The 13,520-nt window shown below is 47.5% G+C and overlaps 1 protein-coding gene across 7 annotated transcripts in view; it reads left to right on the plus strand.

Moving 5' to 3' along the window:
• The first annotated feature begins 443 nt into the window (after positions 1-443).
• Positions 444-13,520, plus strand: part of TUBGCP3 (tubulin gamma complex component 3) — a 61,187-nt gene continuing 48,110 nt past the window's right edge. For 4 of the 7 annotated variants that reach the window (XM_022576729.3, XM_089899346.1, XM_089899342.1 and 1 more), the window contains exons 1-3: positions 444-709; positions 7,876-7,983; positions 11,088-11,155. In XM_022576729.3, coding sequence (XP_022432437.1) covers positions 634-709; positions 7,876-7,983; positions 11,088-11,155 — 252 coding nt within the window. In that variant the 5' untranslated portion in view covers positions 444-633. Of the gene's footprint in view, positions 710-4,333; positions 4,392-7,875; positions 7,984-11,087; positions 11,156-13,520 lie in introns of all 7 variants that reach the window. The other 3 variants (XM_022576728.3, XM_089899343.1, XM_089899345.1) reach the window with 2 other exon arrangements.

Below are 13,520 nucleotides of genomic sequence, written 5' to 3' on the forward strand. Positions count from 1 at the left end.
TGGGGGTGGGGAGGTGCCAAACAGCACTCTTATGAAAAGCTGGACAATGTGGCCGGTGTCGATGGTCAGCCACGTGTCGAAAATCATAAAACCCTTGTACTTCTATAAACAGGCTTCTCCACCCAAAGTGTAAGTAGAACCAATGATCCTTTAAAAAACAATTATGGACTGTGAAAGCGCTGCAGGGCACCCTCCACTCTTACAGCAGGTCAGGGGCCGTACTGACCCTCTGCTGAGAACGTCTTGGGGTCGGTGCCGTCCTGACCCTCGAGGACACCTGGGGACGTTTGTGGGTCTGAGCATCCCGAGCACCAGCGGCTGGGGCGCCTGGTTCCGGAACTTTCCTGGCTGGGCAGCAGTTGTCGGGAGGAACCCTTAGGTCGGAGCACCTGCGGCCCCGAGCGCCCGGAAGAAGCGGGGCATTGTGGGAGGGGCCCGCGTTTCGGCGGGTTCCGTCAAAATGGCGCCCTTCTTGCCGGCGCTGCCCGCCAGCCCGTAACCTGTGGGGGACCCGGGAGCCCGCGGGACGCGGGGCGGACGCGGGCGGCCGGGCCTCCGGAGCACGCCAGGCTCGGGGCGGGGCGGGCGAGCGCCGGGGCTTCGCGGGGCCCCCGCGGGCAGCCCCGGGCTAGGATGGCGACCCCGGACCAGAAGTCGCCGAACGTCCTGCTGCAGAACCTGTGCTGCCGGATCCTGGGCAGGAGTGAAGGTAGCGGGGCTGGCCGGGCGGCTGGGAGACGTCCCCGGGGCTGGCGGGGTCGGGGCTGGCGGGCCTGCGGGCGCTGCAGCCCCCTGGGCGGGGGAAGGAGGCCGGTCCCGGGGCGGCTGAGTCACCGCTGCCCGGCGCGGTGCCGGGGTGCAGCCCGGAGGACGGTCAGCCGCCGCGCGTCCGCCTCCTCCGGCCGCAGGGCCCGGCGGGCGCTCCCGTGCTTATCCGGATGGAGAGCGCGGCGGGCTGGCCCGGGTCACACGCCCGTGACTGCGCGGGGGCGACGCCGCGGAGGGGGGTCCGGGTGGTGGAGCCACACAGTTTCCCCTTAACGTTAGCGAAGGAGCGGATTTGAGGATGATGCAAAGGTGCCTATGATGGTTACCTGCCACGTTTTCCTTCGATGAAGGGCTGAGGGTTGGTTGCTTTTGATGTAAAACCACTTCTGCAGGGTTCACATGGCGAGTCCTGCTACCAGACTAGTCCCGTGCAGTAGGTCAAGCCATTGTGTAGTTCTGGAGCCGTAAAATACGGCACAGTTTGTCGTCTCTCGATGTTTGTTTTGGCGGGAGGGAGGGGGTAAGAGGGGATGCACTACGAAGGGATCTTTTGGGTAATTGAAGCAACTGGGTTACTTATTCCTTGAGCACCATGATGTGGGAAAGAAAGTGTGCAGTTTTTGCAGGGAGACTTAAAACAAAATTAAAGAATTGAGACTGCATTTTGACCTTTCATGATTAGCGTACATAATTTATTTGATGGTCTTAGGAGCAAAAAGATGAATTTTATTTGGTCAGTCTGCTAAATGACACTGACTTTACACGGTTCTTGCTCCAGTTTTTGAAGTTTCACTCTTTCTCTTTGTTCATCTAAGAAATCTTTGGGCTCCCCCCACCTCCAGGCACTGTGCTAGGCGCTGGTGATGCAGAGGTAGAGAGACAGGTAATTCCTGTCATAGATCCTACATTCTAGTGGAGGATATGTGATAAAATCAGTAAACTTAGGGGCTTCCCTGGCGGTCCAGTGGTTAAGACTCATGCTTCCAATGCAGGGGCGCAGGTTTGATCCCTGGTCGGGGAAACTAAGATCCCACATACCATGTGGCGCAGCCAAAAAGTTAAATAAATAAAAATTAAAAACAAGAAGGTTTTCTCTCATCGTTAGAGTGGAAGAAACGTTCCTTATTAAAAAATATCAGTAAACTTATAATGTTGTTTAGTGGTGCTGTGATGAAAAATAAAGTAGGGTAAAGGGATTTCTTTTAATTTACAAGTTATTAGACTAGGTTTAATCGTTTTTTAAAAATTTACTTTTGGCTGCGTTGGGTCTTCATTGCTGCAAGCGGGACTACTCTTTGTTACGGTGCACGGGCTTCTCATTGCAGTGGCTTCTCGTTGCAGAGCACGGGCTTCAGTAGTTGTGGCACATGGGCTTCAGTAGTTGCAGCACGCAGGCTCAGTCGTTGTGGCTCACGGGCTCTAGAGTGCAAGCTCAGTAGTTGTGGCTCGTGGGCTCTAGAACACAGGCTTAGTAGTTGTGGCGCATGGGCTTAGTTGATCCATGGCATGTGGGATCTTCCCGGACCAGGGATCGAACCCGTGTCCCCTGCATTGGCAGGCGGATTCTTAACCACTGTGCCACCAGGGAAGCCCAGGGTAAAGGTATATTGAGGGAAAGCTGAGGATACCTAAACAGAGACCTGGGTGGAGAGAGGGAGGGGTCCTGGAACACCTGTGCCAAGGTCTTGAGGAGGGCGGGGCCTGGCTGTTTCCTGTTTTTATCTCCAGCTCTTCTGTGTGTGTCTGAGTTGCCTTTCTGATTTGATGTTCCTGATCATAGGAGACACCAGGGAACTGAGATTGTTGGTCATGATTCACCCATGTTAAAGTCAGGGTTTGCGTTACACCCGTGGGCCCTCAGTTTTCCTCCAGGGATAAACCACACATTCAGCCGTTTCCATTGTCACAACTAGACTTTGAAGACCATTCATTCATTGCGAGATGTCATCATGTTTCTCAAATTTTTTTTTTAACATTTGAGGCTCCTTTTGATTGACTTAGTTTCACCCATTCCAGGAGGTTGAAAAACTTTTCAGAAAGTTCTGCATCGTGTAGAATTGTGTCTAAATTAAGAGTAAATTGGCTCCCGTACACCTTAAACTTATACAGTGATGTATGTCAGTTATATCTCAATAAAACTGGAAGGAAAAAAAAGTAAATAAGCTGTCTGTGAGATCCTGAGGGGTCCTCTCAGAGTGAAATATATCATAAAATCCACTAAAACGATGCTCTCTTTATTCTGTTGTGGACAGCTAGGATTGCCAACCAGTTGTTTTCATAATTCCAAATTATGCTACTACTTACTGAAGAATATATGTCTTTAATAGCTTGCCTTGTTCTGTTTTAATTTATTCTTCCTTAGTGAACAAAGGAGCAATGTTATTGCTGCCTTTACAGTGTATGAGATTTTTTTAAAATTTCTTTTCATTGGTGGGTATTTTATCTGTTAACGTAGTAGAACATTTGATTAACTACATTTTCTAGTGAGCTTACAAACAATCGGCCTTATTTTTTTATAATATATTGCTTAATACTGTGAAATTGAGGCATAATAGGCACTTGTTACTTTTAATGTGAATTTCATATGGATCATTTTTTCATAAAGTTTTTTTTTAATTTGTAGTTAGCTTCAGGGGACCTTCAGAAGCAAAGCACCTAGCCACAATGATGCTTGACACTTTCATAAAGTTCGTATAGCCATTATTTCCCACCTTTTCCAGCTTATAACACTTGTGAATTTGTTTGAAACACACAGTGCCAGTCAGTGAGAGGAGAATGCTCTCTCCACATCCTTGAGCCTCTCCTGGAGAACATTTTACTCATTATTACATCTTTGGATACTCATTATTTCTGTCTTTGGAAACAGTGTACTTGATGCTATAGTGTTTCAGCTCTGCCAGAGGCCACATTCCTTTTCATACTTTGTAATCCTCTTTCTAACCAGAGACTGAGAAGAAATACAGGAGTCTTTGTTAGGTAAGTGTTTTAGCACAAACGCTTAGGTAGGACTACCGTAGCCCACATACTGAGGTCAGACGATGGCCCTGACTGGGAACAGCCATGTGAGGGCAGCGTGAGCCATGGTGCAGGCAGGGAAAGGATGTCGTCTTGGTTTGTGGACCACAAGTGGTGTTGTTGTGGGGTTTATGATTTTTGAAAATTGTGAAGAGTTCTTGATGAAGTTCCAAACAAAGTGTAGTCTTTACCTTGGGAAAATCAATGTGTATTAAATATACATCAAAACATATTATGTGGGAAAAAAAACTTATTATGTGTATGTTAAAATGTACACTAAATGTTTATTAATGTGTATATTGAAATTTTAAAGGTTTAGGCTTCATTTGAAAATTGTACTTAATGGGTTTATTATTGCTATTTTAAAATGAATTAGTATTTAAAAATGATCATGGTTTATGTTTCTAATACACTAAGTATAGATTGATGTAACCCACATAAATAAAAGACTTTTAGGGGTCCTCAATCTTAAAAGTGTAAAGGGGAATTGAGACCAAAAAGTTTGAGAACCACAAACTAGAGCAATGGTTTTTATTTTGTTTTTGTTTAGAGCATTGCTTTTCAACCAGCGCTGTGATCAGAGTCATCTGTGATCTCACGAGAACCTGGTAACGCTGGCTGCTTTGGGGAGAGGAGCTGGTGGCCAGACAGTAGTGGAGGGGGAAGACTTTTTACTGTATGCGGTGTTACGTCTTTTCACTTTGAATTCTCTAAATGTGGCACTTATTCACAACTAATATTGTGGGCCCCATCTCCAGAGATACTGGTCCTGGCGGTGTCTGTTGGAGCTTGGCATCTGGAACACAGTCATTCCGACCTGTGTCTGGGGTGGGAATTGCTGGTTCAGGTTACTGACCTGTTGGCCTGTCCTTTACGAAAGCAGTGTCACGTGCACACAAGCCCACAGGTAGAAGAGGTGCAGGAAGGCAGGAACTTACGACTTGGACAGTTTGTCCTCCGTCACTTTCTGAATCTCTGGGAAGCACACGCCTGTAGAGTTTTTGTAATTCCTGGGAACTCGCTTATTTTTGTGCGCCTTGAAGTTCAGTGGTTGTCTTTTACCTGAACGTGTGGATAATAACCCTTTCAGGATACAGAGGCAGCTGTCTTCCATCTGAAACCTCCTGGGCCCACACCTGCGTGCTCTCTGGGCCTTCGCGTGTCGGATTGAGATCCTGTGGTCCCACGGTGTCGCGGCCCTGGCTTTGCACCTCCTCCCAGTTTCTCTCCCACCCTGCAGCCAGAGGGTCATTTCTGTTGAAGGCTGATTTTGTTGCCTGTCTGTGACCTACAGGATGAAGACCCCATTATCTTGCTTAAAGTTAAAAACTAGGGGTGCTGTGCTGAGTTGTAGTTTTGATGGCTGTGCTAGACAAAATGTACATTTAAATGACATTTTCAGGTTAATAATAATAAAGGTAGCTAACGTTTGTTGAGTCCTTGCTGTGCGCCAGACGCTCTGCGCGCCCTCTGGGAGGTGGCAGTGGTTCCTAGTGGCCTCGTTTTAGAGCCGAGGTCCCTGAGACCTGGAGAGGTGAAGTGCTGGCCCGCTGTCCTCCGGCTGCGGCGGGCAGGGCCACGCCGGGAGCCCAGGCCTCTGATCCTGGAGCGTCTTGTCTTGAACTCACTCATTCCTGCTCCTGCCGCTGAGTAGAGGCGGGAAAGCCTGGCCCTGCCTGTGGGGTGGCCTCTCACCTGCGTGGCTGGAAGTCTGTGTGGGCAGCACCGCAGCGGCTCTGGCACTCGTCAGGCAGCGTATCCTTGAATTCACTGGTGCCATTGCTTCTCAAAGAAATGTCGTGGGAGGCTTGGCGGGGGGTGTACCTCTCCTTCCCCGCTCCTGAAAACCGCCCACCCCTGGCACATACCCAGAGCAGATTGGAGGCGAGAGTGCTCTGGTACTCCGTGGTCCAAAATTTGAATACTCCTATTTTTAGTCTTGGGTTAAGCCAGATCATCACAGAGCTGCCGTGTGGACCTCCTTGTCTGGGACTCTTGATGGAGTGCGTTTGGCTTTGATGATTTGGATTTTAGAATCCAGTGTCATTGGCCTCCTCGAGGAACAGTGTCCTGAGTAGCCCTGAATCCCACGACTGTGTCCTTTCCACCTGGGTCTCTGGCTTTTCACCTGGCAGGCTCCTGCCTGTCTTAAAGGTCGCTTCCTCGGAGGGGCCTTGCGTAGCCAGCCTGTGTCACGACGTCTTCCCTGTTATTTGCCGTCGTAATGTCCTGCTTATTTCTTAGTAGCTCTTGGCACAGTCTGATTACCTTGTGTATTATTGGCCTCAGTTTTTTGTATTCTCACAAAGGCTGCCTTGTTAGCCACAATTTCTTGTCTATTCTATTCTTAGGGCCTGTACTGTTTGGCACGTAGTAGGTGCTTTGCAATTATTCATTGAACTACTGATTGAGTTTACTTATATTTTAAAAATTCGATGATGTTTTGGGAGTGTTACAGGAGAAATTTGTGGTTGGCATTGTTTGATACTTTGCATTTTAATCTTTGATGATAGTCAAAGAGAGAATAACTGCCTCTGCTAACTTCCTTCACGGTCTGGATTCTATGCATCTACCTTTGAAGCACAAGATAGGTGGATTTGGTTTAAGAAATAGCTGATGGGTTTTTCAAATACTTTATCATCAACAAGAAAGATAGACTGGAAACTTGGCTGGCAGGCAGATAGGGAAACTGCAGTGTGGCTGCAGAGGTGGGAGGGATGTGGTAGACGTACAGAGGTGTGGAGAAGGTGTGAAGACAAGGAAGAGGAGGGTGTCTGGTACTGAGGAGGTTTGAATTTTGGGTGGGAGAAAATTCAAAAGTTTATGAAACTTTCAGAGTGGGGATTTTTCTGTGATGTCCTCGAGTATGTTGTTAATGAACTGCTGTTTGTAGAACTCAGGATCATGGTAATCTAAAAATGATTTTTAACTAAAATAGTTATACAAGCACTCCTTTTAAATAAGTGATGTTCAGTGACACTTAATATTTATAAAATTAATGTATACTTGGTGTAGAAAATTTTTAAAGTGGGAAAACATGAGGAAGAAGGTCTCCTCTCTGATCCTGTGGCTCCACAGACGCAGTGTGAGCTACTTCTGTTTGCTCCTTTCCCCCATGTATACACTCACCTTCTGTGTTGTGGTGCAGTGGTGTTTAAGGAAGACTCAGCACGTGCGTGTGTGTGTGTGTGTGTGTGTGCGCGCGTGTGTGTACGTGTGCTGGAGGTGGGAAGGCGGTCTGAGGAGCTAGGTGGGGGAGGGTGTGTCAGGGTTCTCAGCTGGACATGAGTGAGGCGTCCTCAAGGAAGGGCAGGACCGCAGAGCATGGCTGGTGTGTCGTGAGCTGGGCCAGGAGAGGTGGCAGGTGGCAAGGGGCCCAGTGTTGTAGGCCTTCCTCAGGATCAGCCTGACTGCGTGTGGGTAATTTACTCCAGGGGCAAAAGGAGGAGTAGGTCACCAGCTACTCAGGAGACTTGTTGAGATGGGCTAGTGGCTATGGAGTGATCATAGTGGGATACACTTTTAGAAGTCGAGTCAGCAGGGTTTACTGATCTGCCTTGTTTTCTTTGCTCTTGTAGGTTTATGCCTTAGAAAAAAAAGATCCCCCTTTCTCAGTTTCGTGGGGTTTTTGAAGGGCATGGAGGCACATGCCTGTGTTTAAGCCACCCTCTTTACCTGGAAGTGCACACATGGTTCATAAGTTATTGCCCGTTTTGGTTGCTCGCGGCCAGTCCTGGTGTGTGTGTGCACGTGAGCCCTGGCGCTCCTCGTAGGCTCTGCTGAGCAGGTGCCATGGTTTGGGCTGGCACTTTTCCTGCTCCTTTTTTTATGTTTATCAATCCAGTCTGTTTTCTGTCTCTTAGGAGTTGTCAGACTTTGTGTTGCTGTCTCCCTCACTTTGTCTGTAAAGCTGTCATTCTGCTCATTTAGTCATTCATTCTGCCTCTTTGTGGCTCTTCCGTCCTCTCAGTTAAGCCCTGGGGAAGGTGGACGGTAGATGCACATGCTCAGTGCACTGTGTTGAACTGGAGCTTCAGGGGATCACAACGTAACGTGATGGTGATAACTTGCATCCTTTTATTTACCTTTCAGCCGATGTGGCCCAGCAGTTCCAGTATGCCGTGCGAGTTATTGGCAGCAACTTTGCCCCAACTGTTGAAAGAGATGAATTTCTAGTAGCTGAAAAAATCAAGAAAGAACGTATGTATTTTTCTTAAGTGTTATCATGTGTTGCATTCTTAAACTTGTCGAAGCTTAAGTTTATACACACACACACACGCACACAGAGATATACTTGTGTATCTTTTTATGTATGTGTGTATTTCTTTGTATGTGTATGTATGTATGTAGTTCCCAAGCACATTTTAATTATAGGTACTATTACAAATATATATTAAAAATAAGGACAAGAACATAGTGGAAGGGGGTTGTTTTAAATACTATTATAACAACATAATCTGGGTTAAGAATGTGAGAAAGATAAAAGGACTTCATATAACTTGCAGCTTATCTTGTGATAAGTATTTAATCTTATGCACCCTTTGACCAGATAACAGGGTATTATCTTGGCAGTTAAACAACTCAGTGAGTTAACCCGCAGTACTTTAGAGCTTACTGTTGAATGTTTTAATTCTGAGATGGTCCTGAAAGCTTTCATACACAGTGTTTGTTACCTTAGAGAAGGAAGCTTTCCACGTATTAGCCCCCGGTTAGGAATGGTTGTCCAACTGTGCGTCCCAGCAGCATCTGAGGGAGGGGCTCTGAGCACCAGGGCCCACCTGTGAGAGCCACCCCTGTCCCGGTCGGAGGTGGTTCTTCCCCATGGGCTGGGTCCCCTTTCCTCACAGTTCTCCAGACTCAAGAGCCTGGCCCCAGCCACCTAAGCAGCAGCCTGGCACCTGAGAAAGCAGGTGCGTTCTCCCTGCAGGCCCGGCTCTCAAGCCGCCCAGCTGAAACGGGCTGTCGCAAGTGGTAATGCCACCTTCTCGGAGGTAGCTCCTCACGGCACCGTTTCCCACCTCAGCTGTTGCATTATTAACTGTTTGGCCAGGGCTCTGGGTGGATGTCCTGTTTCAGAGCTGGGTACCTGAGCTGGGTGGTGTGGCAGCCGGGGGTAGGGTTGAGGCCCTGGCGTGTGAGCGGCTTGGTCTGGGGGAGGCTCGGTGAGCAGCGCAGGACTGGGATGATTCAGACCTTGGGGTTACCTGGCACGTAGGTACTGTGTAAGGTGGGGGGGACGGACTATTTAGCATACTGTAGAGACTTATTTTCCTTTCTTGTCTGTGAAACTGAGCCTGAGAACATTGTACTCGCTTCTTGGTCCCTGATGATTGTTACATTTTGGATTACTAGTGAGAACCCCAACTACTGGGTACTGCATTTAACAGACCATGCCCTTTCTGGATGTGCAGATCCAGGCCCGCTGGTGAGAGCACTACGCATCCTTGGAGTAGCTGAAGATAATTTGTCCTCAGAGTTACAGGACTGGCAGCCACGTGTTGGGTGGGTCCTGAAGGGTCCTTTTTTAAGAAGAAAACTGTAACCGTGTGCAGTTTGTTGTTCTGTGTAGTCTCTGTACCCTTGAAATGAGGCTTGCTGTGTAGACGCAGTGCGTCTCTCCTGCCCGTTATCACCTGGTGTCCGCGGCTGCTCCTGGGCCCCCAGCCCGAGTCCCCAGCCCTGACGTGGCCCAGCTGTGGTTGAGGTGTCAGTGGTGGTGCATGGAGTGGTCACCAGTGGTCTATCATCTTTCATTCATTCTTAGACTTAGTTTTTACATTTTAATATTTTTGAAGTTTGGTGATTGTTTTTGGTAAATTAGATTAGCTGAGTTATGGTAGTTCTGCCGTCTAGAATAGCACAAAAATGTTAACTTGCCATTTTATATAAAATGCTAGTATGTTTTGTATTGGCACAAATTGCAAAACTCGTGTGTGACAAAATTTCACACCTATTGGTGTCTTCATTTTTCACGTTGGTAAGTGAGGTACATTGTAACTCAAGGCTTGTTTTGCTTTATTTAGCAGTCTATTAGATAAAACATCATTTTTGGGGTGAATATTCTGTGTTCATTTTTATTAATATCCTTTACTATATTTTATTGTCCTGTGACTTTTATATTTGAGTTAGCATTAGTCCCATTCTGTAGAAATAACATGTAAAAGTAAATTACATTGAATTTTTAACTGCATTCATTTTGTTGAATGCATTTTGTAATAATGCATTTTAAAGAGAGTGTTACCGTTCTGCACAGGAAGACTGGGAGGTACAGCTTTGATTAGGATGAAGCGGTCTCTGGTGTGTCCATACGAGACATGCTGGGCCATACGGTCAGTACATGATACGGGGACCCTTTCCTAGGTGATGAATGTGAAAAGGTACTGGCTGTCAGGTCAGTCATTGTCTTTCTAGAGAAGAATTCGAACATTTAAACTAAGTGAGCTTGGCTGATGAGATTTTAAGGAAGCAGTCCTGCTACGCTGGGGTAAATAGACGCAGATTCCTGTAAGCCAGCTTCTGAGGGTGGTGCTTTTCTCTTGGCTGTAACGGGATTCCTTGGAGAGGCATCTTTGCACAGGCGGTGCATGCAGCGTGGTGGATGTGGGTGAGTGTCTCCTCCCAGGCCCACGTCCTCCTTCACGGAGCTGAGCGGCGAGTGAGCTTCTCGTTGGTTCCCTTGGCTTCTAGAGAATGTGCCGTGGCCGTGAGCCCTGGGGACACGCAGGCATGGAACGAATTCCTGGGTGAGGATTAGCCCCTTAGCTGTTTCGATTTCGATTTTGAAACAGTAACTGACTATTATATCTTACACCAAAGCAAGATGAAGCATTGCGTATATATTAACAAAAATGCTTAGAAGGTGTGGTTTTAAGTCACACTGTCATGAATGGGGTACTTCTTTGTTATTACCGTTTGCAGTTAGGATCCCAGAGATGTTTTCACCTCCCATCCCTCCCTCCAGGTGGCCTTTATTAACTAGCTGAACTCGTGGTACTTTGCCTCACTGGGCGGTTTGTTACTATTTATAGATAGGATCTAAAAAAATCCCATCATTTCTGTTACTTTAGCTAATTTTCACATAAACTCTTTGATTCCAGCCTAATTTTGTCCATATTTTACAAATCTCAGATCCAGTGACCTGACGAAATTTATGGAGCTGAAGTGACGTTGCCTGGTTATTTTGATTCTTAAGCTCAAGATTCGTTGCAGACGTCAGCGTTATCCATTACTGTGAATGGTGAAATAGCACCATAAGAATGAACTCCGGTGTGTGTCATTAACATGCTCACTTTCTGACTTTGCAGTTACCCGACAGAGAAGAGAAACAGATGCTGCGTTGTTCTCAGAACTGCACAGGAAGCTTCACTCACAGGTATCACGCACGCGTCTGAAAGCCGCTCTGCCGTTGGCGAGGCAGTCAGTGGGGCTGGGAGCACGTGGTCACCTTCTCTGTGTTGGGTAGTGGCTTTACTCTAGATAGTGTTTGCTTTTCAAAGACGACCGGTGTTAGAAGTAGGTTCTAGCTGGGTTGAATGTGAAATTGCTTATAAAGATGAATGAAGCTGCAGTGAGAAAGCGATCAGACTTCCTGGGCAGTGAGCGTGTCACCGAAGCCTTAGTTACGTCCCTGGGAGGAAGCACGTCAGCGGAAGCTTTGATGTGTCTACGCACGACAGCAGAGGCTTAGCTTGTTGGTGCACCTCATTGTTCATCAGGTGCAATTCCTGCTGTTACTGTGAATAAGTTACAGTAAATTACTGTCACAGTAAATAAATAAATACATTGATTTGAACATTTTGTGCTTGGATGTTGATACTTGCACGTGAGTGGTTTGTCTAACCTGTTATTTTTATAAAAGACTCTGCTGGCCTTTACTCCAGTAAACTAACTGAATCCTAGGGGGAGATTTTTGTGATTCAGACTATAAAGGAAGCTGGACAGCTAGGTAGCCGTCTCCCTTCTCTTACAGAGAAGAAAGTGAAATCCTGAGACGTTTACTGCTTTGCTCAACAAATGCTGGGTTAGTCTCACGATGGTGAGATCACGGCACAGTGCCTGATGCTGCCGGTAGTAGAACTCGTGGTTCTTTCAAGTCTTCCTCTTTGTTCGTCTGTTGTGCCCCTAAAAAGAAGCCCAACCTTATTTGCTGACCATTTTGATTCCTGAATTCAATTGGATTTACTTGGATTCACTGCTTTAAGTATGTTTTTCCATCTTTGATGATATTTATGAAGTTAAGAAATGACCTTGCAAGAGATATGATTAAAAAAAAACCTTTCAGTATGAATACAATCTAACATTAAATTATAAAATCCAAAAGAAAAAAGAAAAAGCGGAACCTTTTTTTGTACAGTCGTTTCCAGACAGATAGTTTCAAACTGCTGTATTACTTGGTTTTCTTAAACTTTCTCTATTTTTAAAAACAACTTCACTTGTGCGTTGAAAATTACCAAGATCTGCTTATCAGATGTCACATTCCCGGAATGCTCATTAGCCTTCCTGAGATCCCCAAAGGGAGATTTCATCAGTAAGAGCTGTTGTGTCTGTTAACACTGGCCATGAGGTGAAAACATATTTAAGGCATTTCTAATTTAAATGGCTGTTTCCCACAGTTCAGTTTGGAACACCAAATGCTTATTCCTAAAGCGGCGATGTTTTACATAGTAGCCGGCTTCCTAGGGCTGGAGGCTGAAGCGTGGTGGAAGACGTTAGCGAGCGGCGGGAGCCGTCCCTTCTTGTTGCTGAAACGTCTGCTTCTTTGGAACCACAGCCGTGGTCGGTGTTTGGTCCTCCCTCCCCCGCCCGTCAGGGCCTTCCAGCAGTGTGCCCGTGGGCACCGGGGCAGGTCCGAGGGGCCCTTTGCCGTTTGCCATTGTGTCCTTAGACCCCAGGCGGGAGTCAGGGAGCAGTGGTGTGGGCAGGGTGTCCTGGGCTAGAAGCTGGACCGTGGCGGGCGGGGCAGAGCTGAAGACAAGGAGGGGCTGCGGGTGGGGGGAGGAAGGCGGGGCTGTGCGAGAGGAGCCGGGGCCTCGGGAGGGGTGGGCCGGGGTGCGCGCCACTCGAAGTAACTGCGCGCGCAACGCTTGTTCCCATGCTCCTCTAGGGCTTACGGGGCCCTGATACGCGCTTCCACATTTAGAATTCGGGGTGTGCACAGCGTTTAACGTTTTATGTGTGAATTGAGGTCCTTTCAGTTTCAAAGTCTAAGACAACAGCGTCTGAAGTGGTTTAGAATCATCTGAAACGTGTGCTGCTGGAGTTGTTGATTCTGGTGGTCCCACCAGCTCTGTTCTCTCCCCCTTTCTGCTGCTTCGGGCTCCGGGGTGCTGACGGGTGTGGATCGCAGCCCCTAGGCTCCCTTGCTTCTGGTTGGCATCCCCTGGAACAGGCAGGGTAGGGAAGAGTGAGCCCCTCCTGCCGCGCTGCAGGGACACACGTCTCTGTTTCTGAGAGACGCACGTCTCCTCGGGCGGTCCTTTCGTGAGCCTGGACCACTGGGCGATCCTCCTGTGTCTGGAAGGGCAGTTCATGATACCAAAGTGTATTTGCCCGAACGTCTGCTTACCACTGGGCTGAGGCCTCGGTCAGGGCTGGCCCCTTTCTTCCTTGCTGTTGTCCCAGCTGGGGAGTTGGCTGTTTCTGAAAAATTCTGTGTGCATCAATTAAATACCTGGAATGAAATTATTCTTTAAAGAAACTTTCTAGGAATATTTTATACATATAATGAAGAACTTGTG

This window comes from Delphinapterus leucas, chromosome 18, assembly GCF_059928025.1.
Source record: "Delphinapterus leucas isolate spDelLeu-1000000601 "Yukka" chromosome 18, BTC_Dleu_Yukka2, whole genome shotgun sequence".
In the NCBI taxonomy this organism is placed as follows: Eukaryota; Metazoa; Chordata; class Mammalia; order Artiodactyla; family Monodontidae; genus Delphinapterus; species Delphinapterus leucas.